The 26,538-nt window shown below is 50.8% G+C and overlaps 1 protein-coding gene across 1 annotated transcript; it reads right to left on the reverse strand.

Annotated features, from left to right (window-relative positions):
- Positions 1-207: 207 nt before the first annotated feature.
- LOC311099787 (MAP7 domain-containing protein 2-like) lies at positions 208-23,684 on the reverse strand (the record flags this gene model as incomplete). Its single annotated transcript, XM_084140533.1, is given in 14 exon segments — positions 208-2,392; positions 2,511-2,800; positions 2,954-3,086; positions 15,161-15,218; positions 15,405-15,509; positions 16,495-16,696; positions 16,808-16,946; positions 17,270-17,466; positions 19,058-19,179; positions 19,266-19,360; positions 19,484-19,573; positions 21,695-21,784; positions 23,470-23,492; positions 23,494-23,684. Coding segments are annotated over 13 exon segments (1,728 nt in total). The 3' UTR covers positions 208-2,392; positions 2,511-2,517.
- Positions 23,685-26,538: the final 2,854 nt, after the last annotated feature.

Consider the following 26,538-nt stretch of genomic DNA (forward strand, 5'->3'; position numbering starts at 1 on the left):
ACATACAATGAGGATACAAAACATTAACAACAGCTGCTCTTTCCATGACTAGGTGTATCCAGGTGAAGGCTATGATCCCTAGCATATTGATGTAATTTGTTAAATCCACTTCAATCAGTGTAGATAAAGGGGAGGAAACATGTCAAATAAGGATTTTTAAGCCTTATGCTTTTTGTCCTAGGTGTTTATAAACAAAATCACAGACATGGCTTGATGACGTTTTATTGTTGTTTTTCAGCAGTTAGATCCATGCACCACGTCTACAGTTATATTTCCACCAAGCTGCAGTGACAGTGTTAAGTGACTTTTAGTGAATAACATTCTGACCTTAAGTTTTAAGTTTACTCCATTTACCCTTAGGATACAAAGAAAGCATTAGATAATGAATGAGCACAGAAAGAGAGAGGAAGAGAGATGGACGGACTGGCTGCTGGACGGACAGACATGGCAACTAAATGAAGAGTCCAGCGCACTGAAGACAGCAAAGATAATCAGACATTCCAGGCCTTTTCCTACTCTAGTCCAGTAATTGCGATACAGCATCATTTTTACAGCCATTATAGACAGTATTCAGTGGCCATCCCTTCACAGGGTTAGCTGGGTCATGAGGAATGGTTGACACCTGACAGTACCCTTCAGGGGGAACTGAAACAGAGATTAAAACAGCGAGGGGAGGGAGCACACATGCTGAGCTACACTCACCCTGAGAGCAAAGCATAGGCAGGTGTTACAGAAAGATCGGTACGAGACAGTTACAGTACAGGAAGGATGTATGATTGGTAGAATTCACAGCAGTAGTAGACAGAAGACTGTGAAGCGTCCTCTGTAGTGAGATAGATCTCCATGAGGTAAAGACCCAGTCACAGTGATTATAGCTGTTGCACACCAGAGTCTGTTACAGAGTTGACTGATTGAGTGAATACACAGACTGGTGAGATACTGTAGGACAGGGTTCTCCAACTGTAGATGCTAGAGAGCTACTGGCCTGGATGTGCAGGCTTTTGTTCCAGCCCTGCCTCAAACCCACTTGATTCAACTAATCACCGTCTTCAGTCTGGACCATGATTAGTGGACTCAGGTTTGTTACTATAGGGCTGGAACGAAATCCTGCACCCCCAATAGCTCCAGGACCACCCAGTAGCTCCAAAGTTGGAGACCCCTGCTGTAGGTTGACTGGTAGTTGCTAGGTCTGTGAGTTGCAGCAAGGACAGTCCAGTTCAAAGTAGAGGCAAGATAAAGAGAGCAGTATTTCCAGAACAGAGTAGGGATGATTGTTTTCAGAGCTGTGTTACACGACCAGACACTAACTAAACCACAGCTAGCGCACGCACAGCACAGTGAGCCAAAAACACACGCCACATCTTTTCAATATCCCCCAACCCTGCAAATAGCAAAAAATATACAAGACTGTTCAGTTTTCTTTTCTTTTTGCACAGATTATATTAAGAAATGCTCCAGTCTTCCACGTTTTTTTACGCACCACTAAAGCTATGGAGCATTGGTGGACTGAAGCATATCAACTGAGGCCAGACTTTTGTCTTTCTATACTATATCATCCACATCTGTAGATGAGTAGGTTTCTCCAGTTGCAGGATGCTAACATTTAGACTGGCTAGCTGAGTTCTACATAGCGATAGTAGACTCCTGGAGAACAGTAGTACAGCGCGTCAGTGGTGCTGTGATGATCATAACCGACCACCACTAGAAACACTGACAGAAAGAAACTCCTAACATAGTCGTTACAACAAGTAGGCTGACACTGCCCCTAACCACTGATACAGGGTCAGATTATATTTTCATCTGCCCAATGGTTAAGGTTATTGAGGGTTAGAATAATCTGATTCTAGATCTGTGGTTAGTTGCAACTTCTACCTAGAGTTACAGCTGTGCAACAGGAGGAGGTGTTCTCCAGTGAAGATGCTACAGGGTCACAGGGTCAGTGTTAACCACATAATTAATGCTACAGGAGGATAACACAACCATATTACATCAGCCTCCAAACACTGACACACCTTTATACACAATATCATACAGCCAGGGCACAGAGAAAAAGCTTTACTTTACTGGGAGAGTATTAACCGTGTGTGTGTGTATGTGTGCATGAGTGTGTGTGCATGTGTGTACATGTCAGTGTGTGTTTACATAGGAGAATTCAGCTGTAGATGTGTTGAGTTGTAGATATAAGGGGGGAGCCAGACATTGAGCGGTTGTTGTTCTCTGTGGAGTCCGGGGGTGCATGGGGAACGTCTCTCCCCTGAAGAGGGGTGAGGGTGGAGGTGCAGGGAGCTGGTCTCTCTCTCTAGTGGGGTGAGGAGGGAGGAGAGGAGAGACCTCCCTGCTGCTCCTAGCTCCTCTTTGCACCCAACAGCCAATAGTCCTATACAGGACTATACTGGAGAAAGAGGAGAATGAATATTAGAGCAGAGCTACACAGTGTGTGTGATATGCAGTATGTATGTGTGTGTGTGTGTGTGTGTGTGTGTGTGTATGTCTGAGTGCCTGTGTGTTACCTGGTTACTAGATGTCCAGTTTGCCAGGGCTGAGGCTGTGGAGAAGCTGGGCGGAGCTGGAGGAGGAGATAGTTAAGGAGGCGGGGTTATAACCCTGTATCAACAGGTTCTTGTTGAGGTCTCCCAGGGCTGCAGCACTGCCCGGCTGCAGCCTGGGGTAGGGGGGTGTGTCTGGCAGGGCGGTGAGGTCCAGAAGGTGCTCCAGGGTTCGGGCGTTACTCATGCTGTTTAACACCTCGCTGACGGGAGAGAAGTCCTGAACGCTACCCAAGTCATCCCTGGACACTGGGCTGGGAAGACATATACAGTATGAAATATGCCTGTTAACACATGGGATTGTGTGTGTGTGTGTGTGTGTGTGCGTGTGCGTGCGCGTGTGTGTGTGCGTGTGCGTGTGTGTGTGTGTGTGCGTGTGCGTGTGTGTGTGTGTGTGTGCAGCTCACCTGACGTCCATAGACTGTACCCCGTCAGACAGCTCGTCCCCTCCACAGCTCTTTCTTTCCAGGGGGCCCAGCGTGATGAGGGCGGACTCATCCTGATCCAGCCCTGCCTGGCCCCCGTTCACATCACACACACCTGAGAGAGAGGGGAGGGGGTTGGACACACCTAGTTAGTAACTCAAAACCTTCATGCATTGATAAGATGAAATCTTATGACTTGTGACGGCCGGCCGCCCAACAACCTGACCGCTTGACCTTATCCCCTCCTCTCTTCTCCAGACCATTTCCGGAGACCTTCTCCCTTACCTCACCTCGCTCATCAACTCATCCTTGACCGCTGGCCATGTCCCTTCCGTCTTCAAGAGAGCGAGAGTTGCACCCCTCCTCAAAAAACCTACACTCGATCCCTCCGATGTCAACAACTACAGACCAGTATCCCTTCTTTCTTTTCTCTCCAAAACTCTTGAGCGTGCCGTCTCTAGCCAACTCTCCTGCTATCTCTCTCAGAATGACCTTCTTGATCCAAACCAGTCAGGTTTCAAGACTGGTCATTCAACTGAGACTGCTCTTCTCTGTGTCACGGAGGCTCTCCGCACTGCTAAAGCTAACTCTCTCTCCTCTGCTCTTATCCTTCTAGACCTATCCGCTGCCTTTGATACTGTGAACCATCAGATCCTCCTCTCCACCCTCTCCGAGTTGGGCATCTCCGGCGCTGCTCACTCTTGGATTGCGTCCTACCTGACAGGTCGCTCCTACCAGGTGGCGTGGCGAGAATCTGTCTCCGCACCACGTGCTCTCACCACTGGTGTCCCCCAGGGCTCAGTTCTAGGCCCTCTCCTATTCTCTCTATACACCAAGTCACTTGGCTCTGTCATATCCTCAAATGGTCTCTCCTATCATTGCTACACAGACGACACTGTCACGGATTCTGCCGAGGCTGCTCCTCCTCCTTGCTCGGGCAGGCTTCGGCGTTCGTCGTCCCCGGAGTACTAGCTACTGCCGATCGATGTTTTCGGTGTTTGTCTTGTGTTGTCTAGTTAGTACACCTGTTGCATATTAGTGTTGATTGTTTAGCATATAAGTTCCCTTGTTTTACGTTTGGGCTTTGTGTGTTATTGTTCATTGTCTTGTTGATGTTCGGCCTAGCTACTACTTCGGATTACGCATATGGTGTTTTTCCCTCCAGTGTTGGAGACGTTTGTTTTGTGCGTAACGCTCAGTAAAGTAGTCAACCTGATTCTCTGTGTCCTGCGTCTGACTTCACTCGCCGCATACACATCACCTCCTGACAGAATAACACACCCCCATGGAGTCAGCAGGACCAGCGGTACCAACGGAGTCTTTAGAGGAGCGCGTCAGCAGCCAAGACGCCATGATCCGAAGACTCGGCACCGCCATGCAGGATGTGATGGACACTTTGAGCCGATGGGAAAGAGGAGGTTTGCCCACACCTCCTCCTACAATACCACCACCATCGGCCAGACCCATCGTTCCATCTCCGGAGTCCAGTGGGATTCGGCTCTCGCTCCCGAGGGCTTATGATGGCACCGCAGCCGGGTGTCAGGGTTTCCTGCTTCAAGTAGAACTCTACCTGGCAACCATTCACCCGGCGCCCTCGGGATACGAGAGCGTTTCCGCCCTCATCTCCTGTCTATCCGGCAAGGCATTGGAGTGAGCCAATGCCAAATGGAGGGGAATAGACGCCACCACCATCAGTTATGCGGAGTTCTCCCGCCGTTTCAGGGCGGTTTTCGATCATCCCCCAGAGGGGAAAGCGGCGGGGGAGCGTCTGTTCCACCTCCGACAGGGGAAGAGGACTCTGGCGGCCAATGCGGGATGGAATGAGAGGGCCCTCATCGACCACTATAGGTGCAGCCTACGGGAGGACGTTCGCCGAGAGTTGGCCTGCAGGGACACCAACTTGAGCTTCGATCAGTTGGTGGACATGTCGATCCGTCTGGATACCCTGCTGGCTACCCGCGGACGTCCATAGTTGGGGCCGTCCATTCCATCCCCCAGCACCTCAGAGCCGAGCCCTATGGAGCTCGGGGGTGCTGGTGCTAGAGAGAGGAGGAGAGAGACCCGGAGAGAGGCCGTCCCCTGCACCAACTGTGGCCGTAGAGGACACACTGCGGTTTGGTGCTGGGGAGGGTCTCCTGGGAATCGAGGCAGCAGGTCACGCACTGATGAGTCATTCCAGGTGAGTAAGCGCCCAACTCACCCAGAGCTCTCTGTTGTCCACTTGTGTATCCAAGTTGAATTTCCCCAGGTTTCATCTCATTCCCAGCATAAGGCGCTAGTCGATTCAGGCGCAGCTGGGAATTTTATTGATCGCAATTTCTGTTATAAGTTAGATATTCCCCTCCTACCAGTAGATGTGCCTTTCCCTATCCATGCCCTAGACAGCCGTCTTTTGGGGTCAGGATTGATTAGGGAGGTCACGGCGCCACTTAAGATGAAGACGCAGGGGGGTCATGAGGAAATTATACAGTTGTATCTGATCGACTCTCCTGCGTTTCCCGTGGTGCTGGGCCTTCCTTGGTTAATATCTCATGACCCCAACATTTCGTGGCAACAGAGGGCTCTCAGGGAGTGGTCTGATCAGTGTGTCGGGCGGTGTGTAGGTGTTTCCGTAGGGGCGACAACGGTGGAAAGTCCCAACCAAGTGCCCGCACTGCACATTCCTCCTGAGTATAATGATTTGGCACTCGCCTTCAGTAAGAAGAGGGCGACTCAATTACCACCGCATAGACAGGGGGATTGTGCGATAGACCTCCAGGCATGCGCTGCACTTCCGCGTAGTCATGTGTATCCTCTGTCTCAAGAGGAGACGGCGGCTATGGAAACATACATCGCCGAATCTCTGGGACAGGGATACATATGGCCCTCCACTTCTCCTGCATCCTCAAGTTTCGTTTTTGTGAAGAAGAAGGATGGAGGTTTGCGCCCGTGTATAGATTACCGTAGTCTCAATCAGATTACTATTAAAAACAGTTATCCTCTCCCTCTGATTGCGAGTATGACGGAGTCATTACACGGAGCGCGATTCTTCACAAAATTGGATCTCAGGAGCGCTTAAAACCTGGTGCGCATTAGGGAAGGAGATGAATGGAAAACAGCATTTAGTACCACCTCGGGTCACTATGAGTATCTCGTCATGCCATACGGGTTAATGAATGCTCCTTCAGTCTTCCAATCATTTGTGGACGAGATTTTCCGGGATTTGCATGGGCAGGGTGTAGTGGTGTATATTGACGACATTCTAATATACTCTGCTACACGAGCCGAGCATGTGGCCCTGGTGCGTCGGGTGTTGGGTAGGCTGTTGGAGCATGACTTGTATGTGAAGGCTGAGAAATGCCTGTTTTTCCAGGAGTCCATCTCCTTCCTGGTACATCGGTTGTCCGCGTCAGGGGTGGAGATGGAGATTGACCGCGTTTCAGCCGTGCGTAATTGGCAGACTCCCACCACGGTTAAGGAGGTGCAGCGGTTTTTGGGTTTTGCCAATTACTACCGGAGGTTTATCCGGGGTTTTGGACAGGTAGCAGCTCCCATCACCTCCCTGTTAAAGGGGGGCCCGGTGCGTTTGCAGTGGTCGGCCGAGGCGGACAGGGCGTTTAGACATCTGAAGGACCTGTTCACCTCGGTTCCGGTGCTGGCACATCCGGACCCCTCTTTGGCGTTCCAAGTGGAGGTGGACGCGTCAGAGGCGGGTATTGGGGCTGTACTGTCTCAACGCTCGGGCACGCCTCCTAAACTCCGTCCCTGTGCCTTTTACTCTAAGAAGCTCAGCCCGGTGGAACGTAATTACGACGTGGGGGACAGGGAGCTGCTAGCTGTGGTCCAAGCCCTAAAGGTGTGGAGGCATTGGCTTGAGGGGGCTCAACACCCTTTTCTCATTCTGACTGACCATCGTAACCTGGAGTACATCCGGGCAGCTAGGAGACTGAACCCTCGTCAGGCTAGGTGGGCCATGTTTCTGGCTCGGTTTGTCTTTAAGCTCACCTATATACCAGGGTCACAGAACGTTAAGGCAGACGCCCTGTCCCGGCGATATGACACAGAGGAGAGGTCCATTGAGCCCACTCCCATACTTCCGGAGTCTTGTCTGGTGGCACCGGTGGTGTGGGAGGTCGATGCGGAGATCAAGCGGGCGATACGTACCAACCCTACTCCTCCAGAGTGTCCGGAGGGGTGGAAGTACGTGCCGCTCGAGATCCGTGATCGACTGATTTATTGGGCTCACACGTCACCCTCCTCTGGTCATCCTGGTATTGGCCGGACAGTGCACTGCCTTAGTGAAAAGTACTGGTCGGGTTTATGTCTCCTCCTGCTCGGTGTGCGCTCAGTGTAAGGCACCTAGACACCTGCCCAGGGGGAAGTTACAACCCCTACCCGTTCCACAACGGCCGTGGTCTCACCTATCGGTGGACTTTGTCACGGACCTTCCCCCCTCCCAGGGGAATACCACTATTTTGGTCGTTGTGGATCGGTTTTCTAAGGCCTGCCGCCTCATTCCAATGCCGGGTCTCCCTACTGCCCTACAAACTGCTGAGGCCCTGTTTACTCACGTCTTCCGGCACTACGGGGTACCTGAGGATATAGTGTCTGATCGGGGTCCCCAGTTCACCTCTAGAGTCTGGAGGGCGTTTATGGAACGCTTGGGGATCTCAGTTAGCCTTACCTCGGGTTTCCACCCTGAGAGTAATGGGCAGGTGGAGAGAGTAAACCAGGATGTGGGTAGGTTTCTGAGGTCCTATTGCCAGGACCGGCAGGAGGAGTGGTCGGGGTATATCCCCTGGGCAGAGATTGCCCAGAACTCACTTCGCCACTCCTCTACTAATCTGACTCCTTTTCAGTGTGTGTTGGGGTATCAGCCGGTTCTGGCACCCTGGCATCAGAGCCAGATCGAGGCTCCTGCGGTGGATGAATGGTTTCGGCGCTCGGAGGAAACATGGAACGCTGCGCATGTCCATCTGCAGCGGGCTATCCGTAGGCATAAGGCGAGCGCCGATCGCCACCGCAGTGAGGGTCCAGTGTATGCACCTGGAGATCGAGTCTGGCTCTCGACTCGAAACCTACCCCTTCACCTGCCCTGCCGGAAGCTGGGTCGGCGGTTTGTGGGGCCATTTAAAGTCCTGAGGAGATTGAACGAGGTATGTTACAGGTTACAACTGCCCAATGATTATCGCATTAACCCCTCGTTCCATGTATCTCTCCTCAGGCCGGTGGTAGCTGGTCCACTCCAGGAGAATGAGATACGAGAGGCTCCTCCGCCCCCACGAGGGGGCTCCGGCGTACTCAGTCCGGTCCATCGTGGATTTGAGACGTCGGATGGGGGGTCTGCAGTATCTCGTGGAGTGGGAGGGGTACGGTCCGGAGGAACAGTGCTGGGTGCCTAGGAGGGACATTTTAGATCCCTCCCTCTTGACGGAGTTCCACCGGAGTTATCCCACTCGCCCTGCTCCGCGTCCTCCTGGCCGTCCCCAAGGCCGGGGTCGGCGCACGGCTGGTGCTGCGCGTCAAGGGGGGGGTACTGTCACGGATTCTGCCGAGGCTGCTCCTCCTCCTTGCTCGGGCAGGCTTCGGCGTTCGTCGTCCCCGGAGTACTAGTGTCAGAGTGGTGTGTGTAGATGAGGAAGGAATCAAGCGCAGGAAACCAGGAGGACTTTAACAGAACTTTAGTCAAGTCTGACACGACAATACACGTCAACCCAACCGGGTGGCGCAAACAGATTACGCACGAAACACTGTGCGGAGAAAACAAGAAACAGCGCACGCAGTGCGAACTCTCGTAACACATACGAGCGACTCAAATATATCGAGCAACAGCTGACAACAAGACAATCACGCATAACACCTGACCCAAACACACGAACTAAATAAGGGAACAATTAAGACACAAATGAGGGACAGGTGTTATGAACAGACAAAACCAAAAGAACATGAAACATAGAACGGTGGCAGCTAGTACTCCGGAGACGACGACCGCCGAAGCCTGCCCGAACAAGGAAGAGGAGCAGCCTCGGCCGAAACCGTGACAGTACCCCCCCCTTGACGCGCGGCTCCAGCCGTGCGCCGACCCGGAGCTCGGGGACGACCCGGACGACGCGGAGCAGGGCGCGCAGGATGACCCCGATGGAAATCGGTCAGTAGGGACTGATCTAAGACGTCCCTCCTTGGCACCCAGCACCGCTCCTCCGGGCCGTACCCCTCCCACTCCACGAGATATTGAAGACCCCCCATCCGGCGTCTAGAATCCAGGATGGACCTCACGGTGTACGCCGGAGCCCCCTCGATGTCCAACGGGGGCGGAGGAGTCTCCTCAATCTCAAAGTCCTGGAGTGGACCAGCTACCACCGGCCTGAGGAGAGACACATGGAACGAGGGGTTAATATTTTTGTAATCAACAGGTAGTTCTAACCTATAACTCACCTCGTTCAATCTCCTCAGGACTTTAAATGGCCCCACAAACCGCCGACCCAGCTTCCGGCAGGGCAGGCGGAGGGGCAGGTTTCTGGTTGAGAGCCAGACTCGATCTCCAGGTGCGTACACTGGCCCCTCACTGCGGTGTAGGTCGGCGCTCGTCTTCTGTCGACGTATGGCACGCTGCAGATGGACGTGTGCAGCGTCCCACGTCTCCTCCGAGCGCCGCACCCACTCATCCACAGCGGGGGCCTCGATCTGGCTCTCATGCCATGGTGCCAGAACCGGCTGGTACCCTAACACACACTGAAAAGGGGTTAGTTGGGTGGAGGAGTGGCGAAGAGAGTTCTGTGCCATCTCGGCCCAGGGCACATATCTCGCCCACTCCTCCGGCCGGCCCTGACAGTATGACCTCAGAAACCTACCCACATCCTGGTTGACACGTTCAACCTGCCCATTACTCTCCGGGTGGTACCCCGAGGTAAGGCTTACCGAAACCCCCAACCGTTCCATAAATGCTCTCCACACTCTAGAGGTGAACTGGGGGCCTCGGTCAGACACTATATCCTCGGGTACCCCGTAATGCCGGAAGACATGGGTGAACAGAGCCTCAGCGGTCTGTAGGGCAGTGGGTAGACCCGGCATGGGAAGGAGACGACAGGCCTTAGAGAACCGATCCACAACGACCAGGATGGTAGTATTCCCCTGTGAGGGGGGGAGGTCGGTAACAAAATCCACCGAGAGGTGGGACCAGGGTCGTTGTGGAATAGGCAGGGGTTGTAACTTACCCCTGGGCAAATGTCTGGGCGCCTTACACTGGGCACACACCGAACAGGAGGAGACATAAATCCTCACATCCCTAGCTAACGTTGGCCACCAGTACTTCGTGCTAAGGCAGTGCACTGTCCGGCCGATACCCGGATGGCCAGAGGAGGGGGACGTATGAGCCCAACAAATGAGGCGATCGCGTACCTCGAGCGGAACGTACGTCCGACCCACAGGACACTGTGGAGGACTCGGGTCGGTGCGTAACGCCCGCTCGATCTCACCATCAACCTCCCACACCACCGGAGCAACCAGACAAGACTCCGGTAGTATGGGCGTGGACTCAACTGACCTCTCCTCTGCGTCATACCGCCGAGACAGAGCATCTGCCTTCCCGTTCTGGGACCCAGGGATGTATGTGATCTTAAACACAAACCGGGCTAGGAACATAGTCCAGCGAGCCTGGCGAGGATTCAGTCTCCTAGCTGCCCGGATGTACTCCAGGTTACGATGGTCAGTTAGAATGAGGAAAGGGTGTTGAGCCCCCTCGAGCCAATGCCGCCACACCTTTAGGGCCTGTACCACGGCTAACAGCTCCCTGTCTCCTACGTCATAATTCCGCTCCGCCGGACTGAGCTTCTTAGAGTAGAACGCACAGGGACGGAGTTTAGGTGGAGTGCCAGAACGCTGGGAAAGAACGGCCCCTATCCCGGCCTCTGACGCGTCCACCTCTACTTGGAACGGTAAAGAGGGATCCGGATGCGCCAACACCGGCGCCGAGGTAAACAGGTCCTTTAGTCTCCCAAATGCCCTGTCCGCCTCAGCTGACCACCGCAAGCGCACCGGACCCCCCTTTAACAGAGACGTTATGGGAGCTGCCACCTGTCCAAAACCCCGGATAAACCTCCGGTAATAATTCGCAAAACCCAAGAACCGTTGCACCTCCTTCACAGTGGTTGGGGTCTGCCAATTACGCACAGCTGACACCCGGTCTACCTCCATCTTCACCCCTGACGCAGATAACTGGTAACCCAGAAAGGAGACCGACTTCTGGAAAAACAGACATTTCTCTGCCTTGACATATAGGTCATGCTCCAACAGCCTCCTCAATACTCGGCGCACCAGGGCTACATGCTCAGCACGGGTAGGACTATACACCAGAATGTCGTCGATGTACACAACTACTCCCTGTCCCTGCATGTCCCGGAAAATCTCATCGACGAAGGATTGGAAGACTGAGGGAGCATTCATCAACCCATATGGCATGACTAGATACTCGTAGTGTCCGGAAGTCGTGCTAAACGCTGTCTTCCATTCATCGCCCTCTCGAATGCGTACCAAGTTATATGCGCTCCTAAGATCCAATTTTGTAAAGAACTGCGCACCGTGCAGTGACTCCGTCATCGTCGCAATCAGAGGAAGTGGATAGCTGTACTTCACTGTGATCTGATTGAGACCGCGGTAATCAATACACGGGCGCAGACCTCCATCCTTTTTCTTTACAAAAAAGAAACTTGAGGAAGCAGGTGAAACGGAGGCCCGTATGTATCCCTGTCTAAGAGACTCAGAGATGTATGTCTCCATAGCCTTTCTCTCCTCTTGAGACAAGGGATACACATGGCTCCGCGGGAGAGCTGCTCCTGACTGGAGATCTATCGCACAATCCCCCCGTCTATGAGGCGGCAGCTGCGCCGCCCTAGTCTTACTGAACGCCAGTGCCAAATCCTCATACTCGGGGGGAATCTGCAGTGCTGGCATTAGATTCGGACTCTCCACCGAGGTCGCCCCTATGGAAACACCCAGACACCGCCCCTCACATTGAGCAGACCACCCTTTAAGAGCTTTCTCTCGCCACCTAATAATAGGGTCATGAGTCATCAACCAGGGAAGACCCAGCACTACCGGATACGCAGGAGAGTCAATCAGATAGAGCTGAATTCTCTCCTCATGACCCTCCTGCGCCGTCATCTGAATGGGTGCTGTGACTTCCCTAATCAACCCAGACCCTAACGGACGGCTATCTAGGGCATGGACGGGGAAAGGTTTATCCACTGGAAGGAGGGGAATCCCTAACTCTATACAGAACTGGCGATCTACAAAATTCCCAGCTGCGCCTGAATCTACCAGCGCCTTATGCTGGGAACGAGGTGCAACCTGTGGGAAACAAACAGGCAAGGTTAGGTGCACGACAGAAAGCTCTGGGTAAGCAGGGCGCCTACTCACCTGGGGGGACCCCCCAATGCGTGACCTGCCATCTCCCTCACTGGAGGACCCGCCCCAACACCTAGCCGCGGTGTGCCCTCCACGACCACAGTTGGTGCAAGGGCCGGGTCCCCTCGGGCTCCTCCTCCTCCGTTCCCTAGCGCCAGCACCTCCGAGCTCCATAGGGCTCGGCTCGGAGGTGCTGGAGAGTGGAATGGGCGAACCCCCCCCTCCGGGACGCCCACGGGTGGCGAGCAGGGTATCCAGCCGGATGGCCATGTCGACCAGCTGGTCGAACGTCAACGACGTGTCCCTGCACGCCAACTCTCGCTGGACGTCCTCCCGGAGGCTGCAGCGGAAATGGTCGATATGGGCCCGCTCATTCCACCCTGCATCAGCCGCTAGGGTCCGAAACTCTAAGGCAAAGTCCTGGGCGCTCCTCATCCCCTGTCGGAGGTAGAATAGACATTCCCCCGCCGCCTTCCCTTCCGGTGGATGGTCGAACACAGCACGGAAGCGGCGGGAGAACTCCGCATAGTTCGTAGTAGCGGCGTCCATTCTCCTCCACTCGGCGTTGGCCCACTCCAACGCCTTGCCGGTGAGACAGGAGATGAGGGCTGAGACGCTCTCGTGTCCCGAGGGCGCCGGGTGTACGGTGGCGAGGTAGAGCTCCACCTGCAGCAGGAATCCTTGACACCCGGCAGTGGAGCCGTCGTACGCCCTCGGGAGCGAGAGCCGAATCCCACTAGGTTCCAGAGATGAGACAGGGGGGCTGGCCGATGGGGCTGGTTCGGTTCTTGGAGGTGTGGGAACCCCGCTGGTCTCCCATCGGTGCAGAGTATTCATCACCCCCTCCAGGGCATGACAGACCTGGTTGATGCGGTCCTCCTGACCACGAAGACGTTCAGCCATCTCGGCTGTCGGCGCGGTCGCTCCTGCTGATTCCATGGCGGAGATGCGTGATTCTGTCAGAGTGGTGTGTGTAGATGAGGAAGGAATCAAGCGCAGGAAACCAGGAGGACTTTAACAGAACTTTAGTCAAGTCTGACACGACAATACACGTCAACCCAACCGGGTGGCGCAAACAGATTACGCACGAAACACTGTGCGGAGAAAACAAGAAACAGCGCACGCAGTGCGAACTCTCGTAACACATACGAGCGACTCAAATATATCGAGCAACAGCTGACAACAAGACAATCACGCATAACACCTGACCCAAACACACGAACTAAATAAGGGAACAATTAAGACACAAATGAGGGACAGGTGTTATGAACAGACAAAACCAAAAGAACATGAAACATAGAACGGTGGCAGCTAGTACTCCGGAGACGACGACCGCCGAAGCCTGCCCGAACAAGGAAGAGGAGCAGCCTCGGCCGAAACCGTGACAACTAGCTACTGCCGATCGATGTTTTCGGTGTTTGTCTTGTGTTGTCTAGTTAGTACACCTGTTGCATATTAGTGTTGATTGTTTAGCATATAAGTTCCCTTGTTTTACGTTTGGGCTTTGTGTGTTATTGTTCATTGTCTTGTTGATGTTCGGCCTAGCTACTACTTCGGATTATGCATATGGTGTTTTTCCCTCCAGTTTTGGAGACGTTTGTTTTGTGCATAACGCTCAGTAAAGTAGTCAACCTGATTCTCTGTGTCCTGCGTCTGACTTCACTCGCCGCGTACACATCACCTCCTGACAGACACACAATACATTTTCTCCTTTCCCCCTTCTGATAACCAGGTGGCGAATCGCATCTCTGCATGTCTGGCAGACATATCAGTGTGGATGTCGGATCACCACCTCAAGCTGAACCTCGGCAAGACAGAGCTGCTCTTCCTCCCGGGGAAGGACTGCCCGCTCCATGATCTCGACATCACGGTTGACAACTCCATTGTGTCCTCCTCCCAGAGTGCAAAGAACCTTGGCGTGACCCTGGACAACACCCTGTCGTTCTCCGCTAACATCAAAGTGGTGACCCGATCCTGCAGGTTCATGCTCTACAACATTTGCAGAGTACAACCCTACCTTACACAGAAAGCGGCACAGGTCCTAATCCAGGCACTTGTCACCTCCCGTCTGGATTACTGCAACTCGCTGTTGGCTGGGCTCCCTGCCTGTGCCATTAAACCCCTACAACTTATCCAGAACGCTGCAGCCCGTCTGGTTTCGACCTTCCCAAGTTCTCTCATGTCACACCGCTCCTCCGCACACTCCACTGGCTTCCAGTTGAGGCTCGCATCTACTACAAGACCATGGTGCTTGCCTACGGCGCTGTGAGGGGAACGGCACCTCCTTACCTTCAGGCTCTGATCAGACCCTACACCCAAACGAGGGCACTGCGTTCATCCACCTCTGGCCTGCTAGCCCCCCTACCTCTACGGAAGCACAGTTCCCACTCAGCCCAGTCAAAGCTATTTGCTGCTCTGGCACCCCAATGGTGGAACAAGCTCCCTCACGACGCCAGGACAGCGGAGTCACTAACCACCTTCCGGAGACACTTGAAACCCTACCTCTTTAAGGAATACCTGGAATAGTATGAAGTAATCCTTCTACTCCCCCCCCCCCCCCCCCCTCAAAAAATTTAAATAAATACAAGTGGTTGTCCCACTGGCCATCATAAGTTGAATGCACCAATTTGTAAGTCACTCTGGATAAGAGCGTCTGCTAAATGATGTAAATGTAAATGTAATAAGTCAAGAGTAATATACATAACACAAAGTAACAATACAACCCTGTCCACCACACGGGGGAGCTCTAACCCTGACCGCCGCTGAGTCACCCTGCAGTATTTACTGTGTGTGTGTGTTTGTTTATACCTGAGGATGAGGAGTCCGTTTCACTCTTACGCGTCCTCTTCATGATCTCCTCAATCCGCTATGGACACACACACACACACACACACACACACACACACACACACACACACACACACACACACACACACACACACACACACACACACACACACACACACACACACACACACACACAGGAGTTTAGGGAAACAGCTTATATGTCAGCGTATTCGGGGGTAAGGTGTGTGTGTGTCTGTGTGTTAACCTTCTTCCTCTGCAGTCTCTCCTGCTCCTCCTGTATCTGCAGCAGTTCTCTCTCCTGCCTCTTCCTCTCCGCCTCCCTGTGAGCACGCAGACACGCCTCCTCTCTCTGCACACACACACACACACGCACACACACACGCACACGCACACACACACGCACACGCACACATACACGCACACGTACACACACACGCACACACACACGCACACATACACGCACACGTACACACACGCACACACACACGCACACACACGCACACACACACGCACACACACACACACATACACGCACACAAACAATTCATTAATTCCCTGAACTGATAAGAATTTAGGAAGCTGTGGGTCAGATAGAATATGTGGGATCAGATTGCATGAGATTAGCAGAAGTAGGCTAGAGTTTCCTTTTCAAGGCTAAAAGCACAATGTGGCAGATAGAGCCATATATATAAACCACATAGATCTGAAAATGCTAGAAACATGGGAACATGGCCTTGGAGAGGTCACATATTGACTATCTGTGACTAAACATCTTCGTCACATGCAGCAGTGATGCCCAATGACTATATATATGAATGGACAAAGCCATCGCATCATGTGACACCATTTATTCCTATGTGAAGACTCAGTAGTGCATTGAAGCCAAATAGTTGAGATGGCGTCTTATGGAGACGTAACATGAGCTGTTTGAGCTACTCCAGGAAGTGACGTTGCAGGCTAGCTCAGTGCTGCCCCCTCTCATTTAGTAACTCAAATTGAAGGCCGACCGGGGTACTGCAGGCTGCCATTAGCAACTAAATTATCCATATAACTTCTTATGTGTGTGATTGAAAAATTATCTGCTCAAGGACATACATCTGGTGTATTAGAAGCAATCATTGGTACCAAATTTTGTATTTTTATTTACACAAAGATTCACCACGAAGATTGCCATTTTCCCATTCACTAGAATGGGGGATCCTGTTTTCAGCAAACAATGCCTGCAGTACCGCGGTCGGCCTTGAACTTCCGTGGCTTCAATGAGAGGGGGCAGTCGTTCTCCCCTGGTGATGCCTCATGGTTTGAAGTTTAACCCCTGAGCCCTGACCCCTGACCTCTCGGTCCAGCTGATCCTGCATGTCTTTCCAGCGTCTCTCCTTGGTCCTTCTCTCCTCCTCTTCTCTGCTCTTCCTCTCCTCCTCCCGTCTCTCTCTCTCCTCCTCCCGTCTCTCTCTCTCCTCCTCTGCTCGTTGTGCATCTTTCGCCTGCCGCTCCAGCGCCTCCTGCTCTCTCCTCAGCTCCTCCTCAGCTCTCATCCTGCACACACACACACACACACACACACACACACAATACACAAAGTCAATACACACATCCCTCTGCACATCCTTCTGACCAGACGCTATGTACACACAAACACACACACACCTCTCCTCCTCCTGTCGTAGTTTGTCCTCCTGTTCTTTCTGTACTCTGGCCAGACGACGCCTCTCAGCCAACAGTCTTGACGCCTCCTCCGCATCCGTTGTCCCAGCAACATTCCTGCCTGTGGGCGTACCTGGAGACTCTGTGAGGAGGGAGGGAGGGGGAGAAGGAGGGGAGCGGTGGGGTAGAGGGGGAGAGGAAGAGGGGCAGAGATATAGAGACAGAGATGACTCTGGTGTACAGCAGACACTGATGAAAGCAGTTTTCTCTGAAGCGTTCTGTTCTCTCCTCTAGGGTGGCTCAGGTTGCAGACTCTTTCTCTCTCTCTTTCTGTCTATTGATATATCTCTCTCTCTTTCCCTCCACCCCTCGCTCTCCTCTCAAGGGCAAAGCATATATCAGTGGTGAGTTCTGAACACACCCACACACACTCACACACATACACACACACACACACACCCCTACCTGCCGCCAGGTCTCTGCTGCAGGACTTGGGGATCTTCTTCTCTGGTGCGTCCGGCTTGGAGGACTTCCTCTCCAGGGTTCCATGACCCCTGGCCTCATGGTTGCCCTCGGTTACCGAGGGTCGCTGGCGGAGGGGGGAGGGAGGGTACTGTCCCGGGGAGCAGGGGGACTGGGCACGACTCTTAGTCGACTTCACCCTGTAATAACAATTCACTTTATTTGTATATTTTATACTACGTTGCGGGTAAAGGTGCTTTACAATAAGTATATACACTGCTCAAAAAAATAAAGGGAACACTTAAACAACACAATGTAACTCCAAGTCAATCACACTTCTGTGAAATCAAACTGTCTACTTAGGAAGCAACACTGATTGACAATACATTTCACATGCTGTTGTGCAAATGGAATAGACAACAGGTGGAAATTATAGGCAATTAGCAAGACACCCCCAATAAAGGACTGGTTTTGCAGGTGGTGACCACAGACCACTTCTCAGTTCCTATGCTTCCTGGCTGATGTTTTGGTCACTTTTGAATGCTGGCGGTGCTTTCACTCTAGTGGTAGCATGAGACGGAGTCTACAACCCACACAAGTGGCTCAGGTAGTGCAGCTCATCCAGGATGGCACATCAATGCGAGCTGTGGCAAGAAGGTTTGCTGTGTCTGTCAGCGCTACCAGGAGACAGGCCAGTACGTGTCCAGAGCATGGAGGCGCTACCAGGAGACAGGCCAGTACATCAGGAGATGTGGAGGAGGCCGTAGGAGGGCAACAACCCAGCAGCAGGACCGCTACCTCCGCCTTTGTGCAAGGAGGAGCAGGAGGAGCACTGCCAGAGCCCTGCAAAATGACCTCCAGCAGGCCACAAATGTGCATGTGTCTGCTCAAACGGTCAGAAACAGACTCCATGAGGGTGGTATGAGGTCCCGACGTCCACAGGTGGGGGTTGTGCTTACAGCCTGGAGTCTGGAGACGCCGTGGAGAACGTTCTGCTGCCTGCAACATCCTCCAGCATGACCGGTTTGGCGGTGGGTCAATCATGGTGTGGGGTGGCATTTCTTTGGGGGGCCGCACATCCCTCCATGTACTCGCCAGAGGTAGCCTGACTGCCATTAGGTACCGAGATGAGATCCTCAGACCCCTTGTGAGACCATATGCTGGTGCGGTTGGCCCTGGGTTCCTCCTAATGCAAGACAATGCTAGACCTCATGTGGCTGGAGTGTGTCAGCAGTTCCTGCAAGAGGAAGGCATTGATGCTATGGACTGGCCCGCCCGTTCCCCAGACCTGAATCCAATTGAGCACATCTGGGACATCATGTCTCGCTCCATCCACCAACGCCACGTTGCACCACAGACTGTCCAGGAGTTGGCGGATGCTTTAGTCCAGGTCTGGGAGGAGATCCCTCAGGAGACCATCCGCCACCTCATCAGGAGCATGCCCAGGCGTTGTAGGGAGGTCATACAGGCACGTGGAGGCCACACACACTACTGAGCCTCATTTTGACTTGTTTTAAGGACATTACATCAAAGTTGGATCAGCCTGTAGTGTGGTTTTCCACTTTAATTTTGAGGGTGACTCCAAATCCAGACCTCCATGGGTTGATAAATTTGATTTCTATTGATCATTTTTGTGTGATTTTGTTGTCAGCACATTCAACTATGTAAAGAAAAAAGTATTTCATAAGATTATTTCATTCATTCAGATCTAGGATGTGTTATTTTTGTGTTCCCTTAATTTTTTTGAGCAGTGTATTATAATACATTAAAAAAACAGGAAAACCAAGAAACCTTTTGGGCGTGCCCAGTCCTTTGCCCTGGGCTCTGGGGGAGGAGCTTCGGGTGGGAGTGGTCGGAGATTCGAGGCGTCTCATTGAAGAGTCAGTCAGACAGGAGGCGGGGCCTCTCTCTGTCTAAAAACACAAAAGAAGAAGTGAGCGTGTGCTCAGAATAATAATGTAGTAATATAAATGCATGTACACACATCTATGGTACTGACTGTGGGTGTTTTGGGGGTCTTGTCCTCCGGGGGTCCATTGCTTGTCTTCCTGGAGGGGGAAGCTTTGTAGGCCGGTCGCTGGGGCCTGGGGGATGCTAAACGAGGGGACACACCACACACTGCATAGTCATAATAGGGCAGACAGAGAGAGACAGACAACAAAGAGAAACACACAAGAGAGTGTCATATTATATACTGTTGCTTGGCAACACACACACCTCTTTCTGGTGAGTGCAGGGAGGCTGAAGAGTTGGAGAGGCGTTTGGTGATTGGCTGGTCCGGGGTGGGTGGTGTCAGGAAGTCACACACTGCAGAGAGATGCATGAGAAAGAGTCACCCCAGAGGGACAGGAAGAGGTAGGAGTCATCTTAACCACGAATACTAATACTGCATTCATATTTTCTCTACCCTCCCTAAAGTGTACACTCGTTCACTTCCCCTAATGGGGAGTGTTAGGAATGGACTGAAATATGGTGGGAACTCATATATGCATATGCTTCCACCAATCTTCACATCAATGAGAGAGAGAGAGGGATGAGTGCACACTTCAGGGAGGAGGGTAGAGAAAACAGCTAAGGTCAGATATGTCTATCTGTGGTTAGGGGCAACTTGTACCTGGAGCAACAGAGACACATCACATTACACACAAATAGGAGACACACAATACACGTTACAAACACACATCACTAGAACAACACTCTGCAGTTAGTTAGTGAACAACTATGCCACATATTCACCAAAACATCAGACACACTGATTGGGCTTCAGTTTGACTTCCGTGTTGTATAGTAAGAGACTAATGTATGTTCCATATACAGTGCATTCAGACCCCTTTACTTTTCCACATTTTGTTACGTTACAGCCTTATTCTAAAATGGATTACTTTGTTTTTCCCCCTCATCAATCTACACACAATAGTCCATAATGACAAAGCAAAGACAGGTTTGTAGAAAGTTTTGTAAATGTATTAAAAATAGAAAACTGAAATATCACATTTACATAAGTATTCAAACCCTTTACTCAGTACTTTGTTGAAGCACCTTTGGGATGGTGCCAGGTTTCCTCCAAACGTGATGCTTGGCATTCAGGCCAAAGAGTTAGGTTGGTTTCATCAGACCAGAGAATCTTGTTTCTCATGGTCTGAGAGTCCTTTAGGTGCCTTTTGGCAAACTCCAAGCGGGCTGTGCCTTTTACTGAGGAGTGGCTTCCGTCTGGCCACTCTACCATAAAGGCCTGATTGGTAGAGTGCTGCAGAGATGGTTGTCCTTTTGGAAGGTTCTTCCATCTCCACAGAGGAACTCTGGAGCTCTGTCAGAGTGACCATCGGGTTCTTGGTCACCTCCCTGACCAAGGCCCTTCTCCCCCGATTGCTCAGTTTGGCCGGGCGGCCAGCTCTAGGAAGAGTCTTGGTGTTTCCAAACGTCTTCCTTTTAAGAATGATGGAGGCCCTGTGTTCTTGGGGACGTTCAATGCTGCAGACATTTTTTGGTACCCTTCCCCAGATCTGTGCTTCTACACAATCCTGTCTCGGAGCTCTACGGACAATTCCTTCGACCTCATGGCATGGTTTTTGCTCTGACATGCACTGTCAACTGTGGGACCTTATATAGACAGGTGTGTGCCTTTCCAAATCATGTCCAATCAATTGAATTTACCATGTGGACTCCAATCAAGTTGTAGAAACATCTCAAGGATGATCAATGGAAACAGGATGCACCTGAGCTAAATTTCGAGTCTCATAGAAAAGGGTCTGAATACTTATGTAAATAAGGTATTTCTGTTTTTTATTTCTAAAAACCTGTTTTCGCTTTGTCATTATGGGGTATTGTGTGTAGATTGCTGAGAAACAAATAAATATTTAATCCATTTTAGAATAAGGCTGTAACGTAACAAAATGTAGAAAAAGTCAAAGGGTCTGAATACTTTCCGAATACACTGTATATACATGATACACATCAATAGACACACGGACCCTCTAGCACAAAGGAGAGAGGATGGTTTTATATTAGTGTGTGTCTGAGTACCTGTCTCGGGGGGTGGGGGTTGTCGAGACTTCTGCATATCCTATAAGCTGTGTGTGTGGTTAGACTGCTGCAGGCAGACAGGAAGTATATGAACTCTTTGTTCTGATTGGGTGAAGAAGGAGCTAATGGACCCCAAGGACCAAAGGGAAACAACATGTGTGGTGAAAACAACCATATCCATATTCATGCACAGACCCCCCCCCCATGGGCACACAGGAAGGAAGAATTCACTGCAAACACAATCTGATTGGACGAAGGATACTTGGCCCAAAATAAAAAAAATACATGAACATTATTGTGAATACAGTCACAATAGAATAAAGGTCTGGAACTAGCAATACAAAGCACAACACACATGGAGCCAAACACAACAACTGCACACTAAGGGTATCAGGTGGTCTGTACCGTTCCTGGATTGGTTGGGACTGGCAGCAGAGGCTGGATGATGAGGCAGAGCTGAGCCAATAGCATGAGAGGGCGGGGTCTTAGGGTTACCTGTTAGCAGGTGTGGCAGAGCGGAGAAAGCAAAGCATTACACACACACCTGAGTATAAAATGATACGTACATATGTACTGCATACACACACACCTACACCCACACACCTACACCCACACACCTACACCCACACACCTACGTGTTGCAATTGTATACACACATACCTATGAGTCTCTGACACACACACACACACGCGCGTGACCGGAGCCTGCATGCTGCAGAATCAACTGATCTCAGTTCAGATCTACCATCCATCCGCAGGTTAGAACACCAGTGATGTAGAGTGATGGTATAGATCAGTAATTGAAAAAGAATGTAAAAGGTGGTGATCCTCCAGACTGTACCAGGGTTTTGTATTCACTGTAAGAAATGCTATATCGTAGGATTCTATAAGTGATTGTTGAAGAATGTGGTAATCTAGGTATTCTACAAGAGGGGCTGATTCTCTACATCATCCTAGGCCTGATGGATGGAGTGTGTGTGTGTGAATAATTGATGGAATTATAAATGAACCACAGAGTCTGGCTATTGCTCTGGTACCGCTCACTGATGGCAGTGTCATTGCTGAAAACACATACTATACAAATACAAATGTAAAAATGTAATTGCAAATAACCTTAGCCATAACACTGCCACAACAGCACGGGTAGACAGATTATGAGGATGTGTGTGTGTAGAGAGACTAACCCAACGATGGGTGTTTACATACGCAGTAAATATCCCCTGTCAATGTGTGTGGTTAGATACGTATTTCAGGCCACTGCTGGGAATCAGGCCAGTTTTCCAACACACTGATGTTCACCTTAGGAATAAACAACATCAAACACACACACATTGATGAGGGAGGGTTGCAGCACTTCACAGAAACAGCTGTTCCTGAGATACCCAACACACACACACATCAAACACACACACACACACACACAGAATTCCTGAGCTAAATACACACTTGTAACAGCCTGATTAAAGTGGCACAGACAGAATTGTCTTATCATCACAGAGCAATGTTGTGAGCCATAATGCTGTTGCCCACACGCACACACACGCACACACACACACACAAGCCTCTCCCACGCTGATTAGTTTAAATCAAAGCGTTGTCCTCCCCTGCATTGCAGCCTCCACACCCTTTTCCTCTTTCTGTCCTCCCCACTCTCTCTCTGGAATCTTGTCTTCCTCTCTCATCCCTCGTTTCTCTCCTTATTGCCCTTTATCTCTGTACTCTTTATGTCTTTTCAGGTGGTCTATCTCTCATCCTCCTGCCCCCATCATCTCTATCTCTCTCTCTCTCTCTCTCTCTCTCTCTCTCTCTCTCTCTCTCTCTCTCTCTCTCTCTCTCTCTCTCTCTCTCTCTCTCTCTCTCTCTCTCTCTCTCTCTCTCTCTCTCTCTCTCTCTCTCTCTCTCTCTCTCTCTCTCTCTCTCTCTCTCTCTCTCTCTCTCTCTCTCTCTCTCTCTCTCTCTCTCTCTCTCTCTCTCTCTCTCTCTCTCACACTGTCCCCACCCTTTCACCCATCCTGAATACATCCCATCACCCCCTCCCCTCTTCCTCTGTCCCCCCTCACTCACTTCATCTTACACTTCCCAAACCTCCATACCCTCCTATCTATCTCTCCCCTCCCCCTCACCAGCCTGTCTCTCCCTCCCGTTTGACCCCCATGCTCCCCCTCCCCCCAGTGTACTCACCCTCTTCCCCTCCGGGTGGTCCCCCAGGTCCAGCGTTTAGGCCTGTCCTCCCCAATCCGTCTGTCCCTCTCTCCTCCTCTCTCCCTTCTTCTCACCAGGGCCTCCAGTCTCTCCTGTTCGTTGCGTTCCAAAACGGGGAAAAATAGACACTCTCTCACCGAACCGTCGCTACGGCGACGAGCACCCGGTGATGCACACGGAGACGGCTGCGCCATGGTTACCGGTGCACCGCAGCAAGAGCAGCAGCCTCGCCCCTCACTCTCTCCTCCAAGTGTGTCGGTTCGTTCACTCGTTCAATCGCTCACACTGTCTGCTGCTCACTGATAAATGAACCAGGGCCTCGGCGCTCTCTGTCTATCTATCCCCTCTCTCTCTCTATCCGTCTCTCTATCTATCTATCTCTCTCTCTCTTTATCCCTCTCATCCGTCGGTGTCTACCGCTCCATCTAGGCAGCTCTGTTTCTCTCTCTCTCTTGCTCTGTCACTCTCTCTCTCCCTCCCCTCACCCCACCCTTTCTGTCTCTGCTCACCTCTTTCTCCCTATATTCTCTCCTTCCATCCCTTTCTCTCTCTCTCTCTCTCTCTCTCTCTCTCTCTCTCTCTCTCTCTCTCTCTATCTCTCTCTCACTCTCTCTTCCCTCCTCTCTCTCAGATGATGAGTCTATTTCAGAAAGCCAGACAGAGGGACAGCACGTAACCTCCATTCCCCTCCCCCTCTGTTAACGACACCCCACTAAGCTCTCTCTCACACACACACAAAGGCATCTACGCACGCACATATACACACACACATCATAGGGACATATACACACACAGAATGTGAATAGCGTACTAAGACAGGTTGCTTTTGTCACATCGCAGATGCTCTTTTCTCCTTAGAATTTTCCACTCTCTCCCTCCCTCCCTGTATCTCTCCCCCACTCCTTCATCTGCTCAGTGACTGTATTTCTCTGGTGGGTTAACTCCTGCCTGTCTGGACTACTGAGATCTACAGTAGAAAGAGAGACAGAGGCTCTGATGTCATTTACCAGAGACAGACACACATCCCCCCATCCCCCTCTCTCCCTCTCATTTTAATCCATCTCCTATTCACATTTCAATTCACATGCATTGCATAAACTGCTGTAAATCTTCTTTGTAACTGTGTTGGGGAAAGAGCAGCTGAGGCTGCAGTGTTCTCTGTGAGGAAGGGAAAAACCCACCTCAGGTTGGGAGAGAAAGAGGGACTCACACACACCACTGCAGGAGAGGAGAGGGTGAGGAGGGAGGTAGGGAGGATGTGTGTGAAGATCAATGAAAGAGAGATGGAAAGAGAAAGAGAAGGAAAGAGAGAGAAGAAAAGAAAGGGGGAGGAGAGGGAGAAGCAGATTGATCTGAGGTGATAGCGGACAATGTCGCTACGGTAACCCAGAACCTGACCGGAGCCTAAAATAGAACCTCCACAGAGTTCTACAGCAGAACACACACACTTCTAAATAACTAGAGACAGATTTAATCAATAGATTAACTTGTATTGTTTACATATACAATCGATAAATCTGCAACAATCAACCAACATCAATTCTATAGACTACCCCTGGCTTCATATCCACTTCTATCACATTCTATTATGGAAACTCTGTCATCTAGCTGGTCCTACTACACATAAGCAAATATTAATATCCACACTGGAAACTACACCCTGCAGGTACACCCTGTGCATGTGTGTGTGTCTTGAAAACCACATGAATTTGACATGTTCCAAAAACGTGTTTTTTCTATAAGGGGTATATGATGACAGATATATACATAATGTACTGTCTAATTCCAGGAAATTACACATGATACACTAGCGATGATGTCATGATGCACCCTGAGAGACCACCCAATCATTAAGTAATTAACGTAAAGGGGAGGGGCTGTATGCAATGATGACAGGCTCCCAATCAATAGACACACAACCCCCTCCCCAACCCCCACCCCGCAGGAGGAGAATAGTTTGATCTTGGGGTTAGGACCCTGATGGGAGTTGTTAACTCTTCACGCACCAGGACAGCCCAGGCTTAGACAGAATGAAAAATGTCCACCGTTGAATTTCAAATCATCAGTTGAGATGTTCACCAATGGCTTACTTTTAAAGCACATCTAATCTAACCCAACAGGCAGACCATACTCAACCTAGTGCAGAGAGAGAGAGAGAGAGAGAGAGAGAGAGAGAGAGAGAGAGAGAGAGAGAGAGAGAGAGAGAGAGAGAGAGAGAAACAAAGATCAGAGAGAGAGAGAGAGAGAGAGAGAGAGAGTAACTAGATGAAGGTAAATAGGGTGGGGGGGTTTAAATTGTGATGGAGGTGGAAGGAGTGGTTGAGGAAAGGACAAGAAGATAGACAGAGGGGGCAAAAGGGAGCCATAGAGATCCTATTAAATTACTAGAGGGGCTTTGTCATAAACCCTCAAAGTTCCAGAATGGTTTGATAATGGCAGCCATTTTGGTCAGGGAGAAATCCAAACCAGTCTAATTGGAGTAAATGGCAGTAGAGGCAGAAGTGATTCATTTCCTGATTTTACTTTTGCAGAAAAATGTAAGTAAGGCATTTGATATATCAGAAATTGTGTAATAGAATTATTGTCAACCTAAAATATTGTCATATAATTATAAATACAGTTTATACAGGGTTTATACCAATTTTTGGTATAAATAGCTTCTAAAATATATGTCTACATTTTTGTTTTCTTGGAAAGCTGTGAGTGATATTATATGATACAATATCAGTTGCATTTACAACTTGTCTATCATCGGCTGATTTCAGCAAATGTATGGCTGTGACTGCATTGTTTGAATGGGATGTTGGCATATTGGCAGTTAATTTGACAAATTAATGGAATCATTCCTCTAAAACTGAGGCTGGCTAGCTATAATAGTGCAGATAAATTCTTCAAATTCATTGTTTTTGTCACGTCTCCTCCCGTTGCTCCCCTCCGGCACTCTGATTCGCCGGTCTACTGAGCCACCGGTCTGAGCGCACCACCTCGGCAACACCGGAATGGAAACCCAACGCACCCTAATCACCTCCAGCGCACCTGCACCTCATC

This window comes from Coregonus lavaretus (genome assembly GCF_964263955.1).
Source record: "Coregonus lavaretus genome assembly, chromosome: 2".
Taxonomy (NCBI): domain Eukaryota; kingdom Metazoa; phylum Chordata; class Actinopteri; order Salmoniformes; family Salmonidae; genus Coregonus; species Coregonus lavaretus.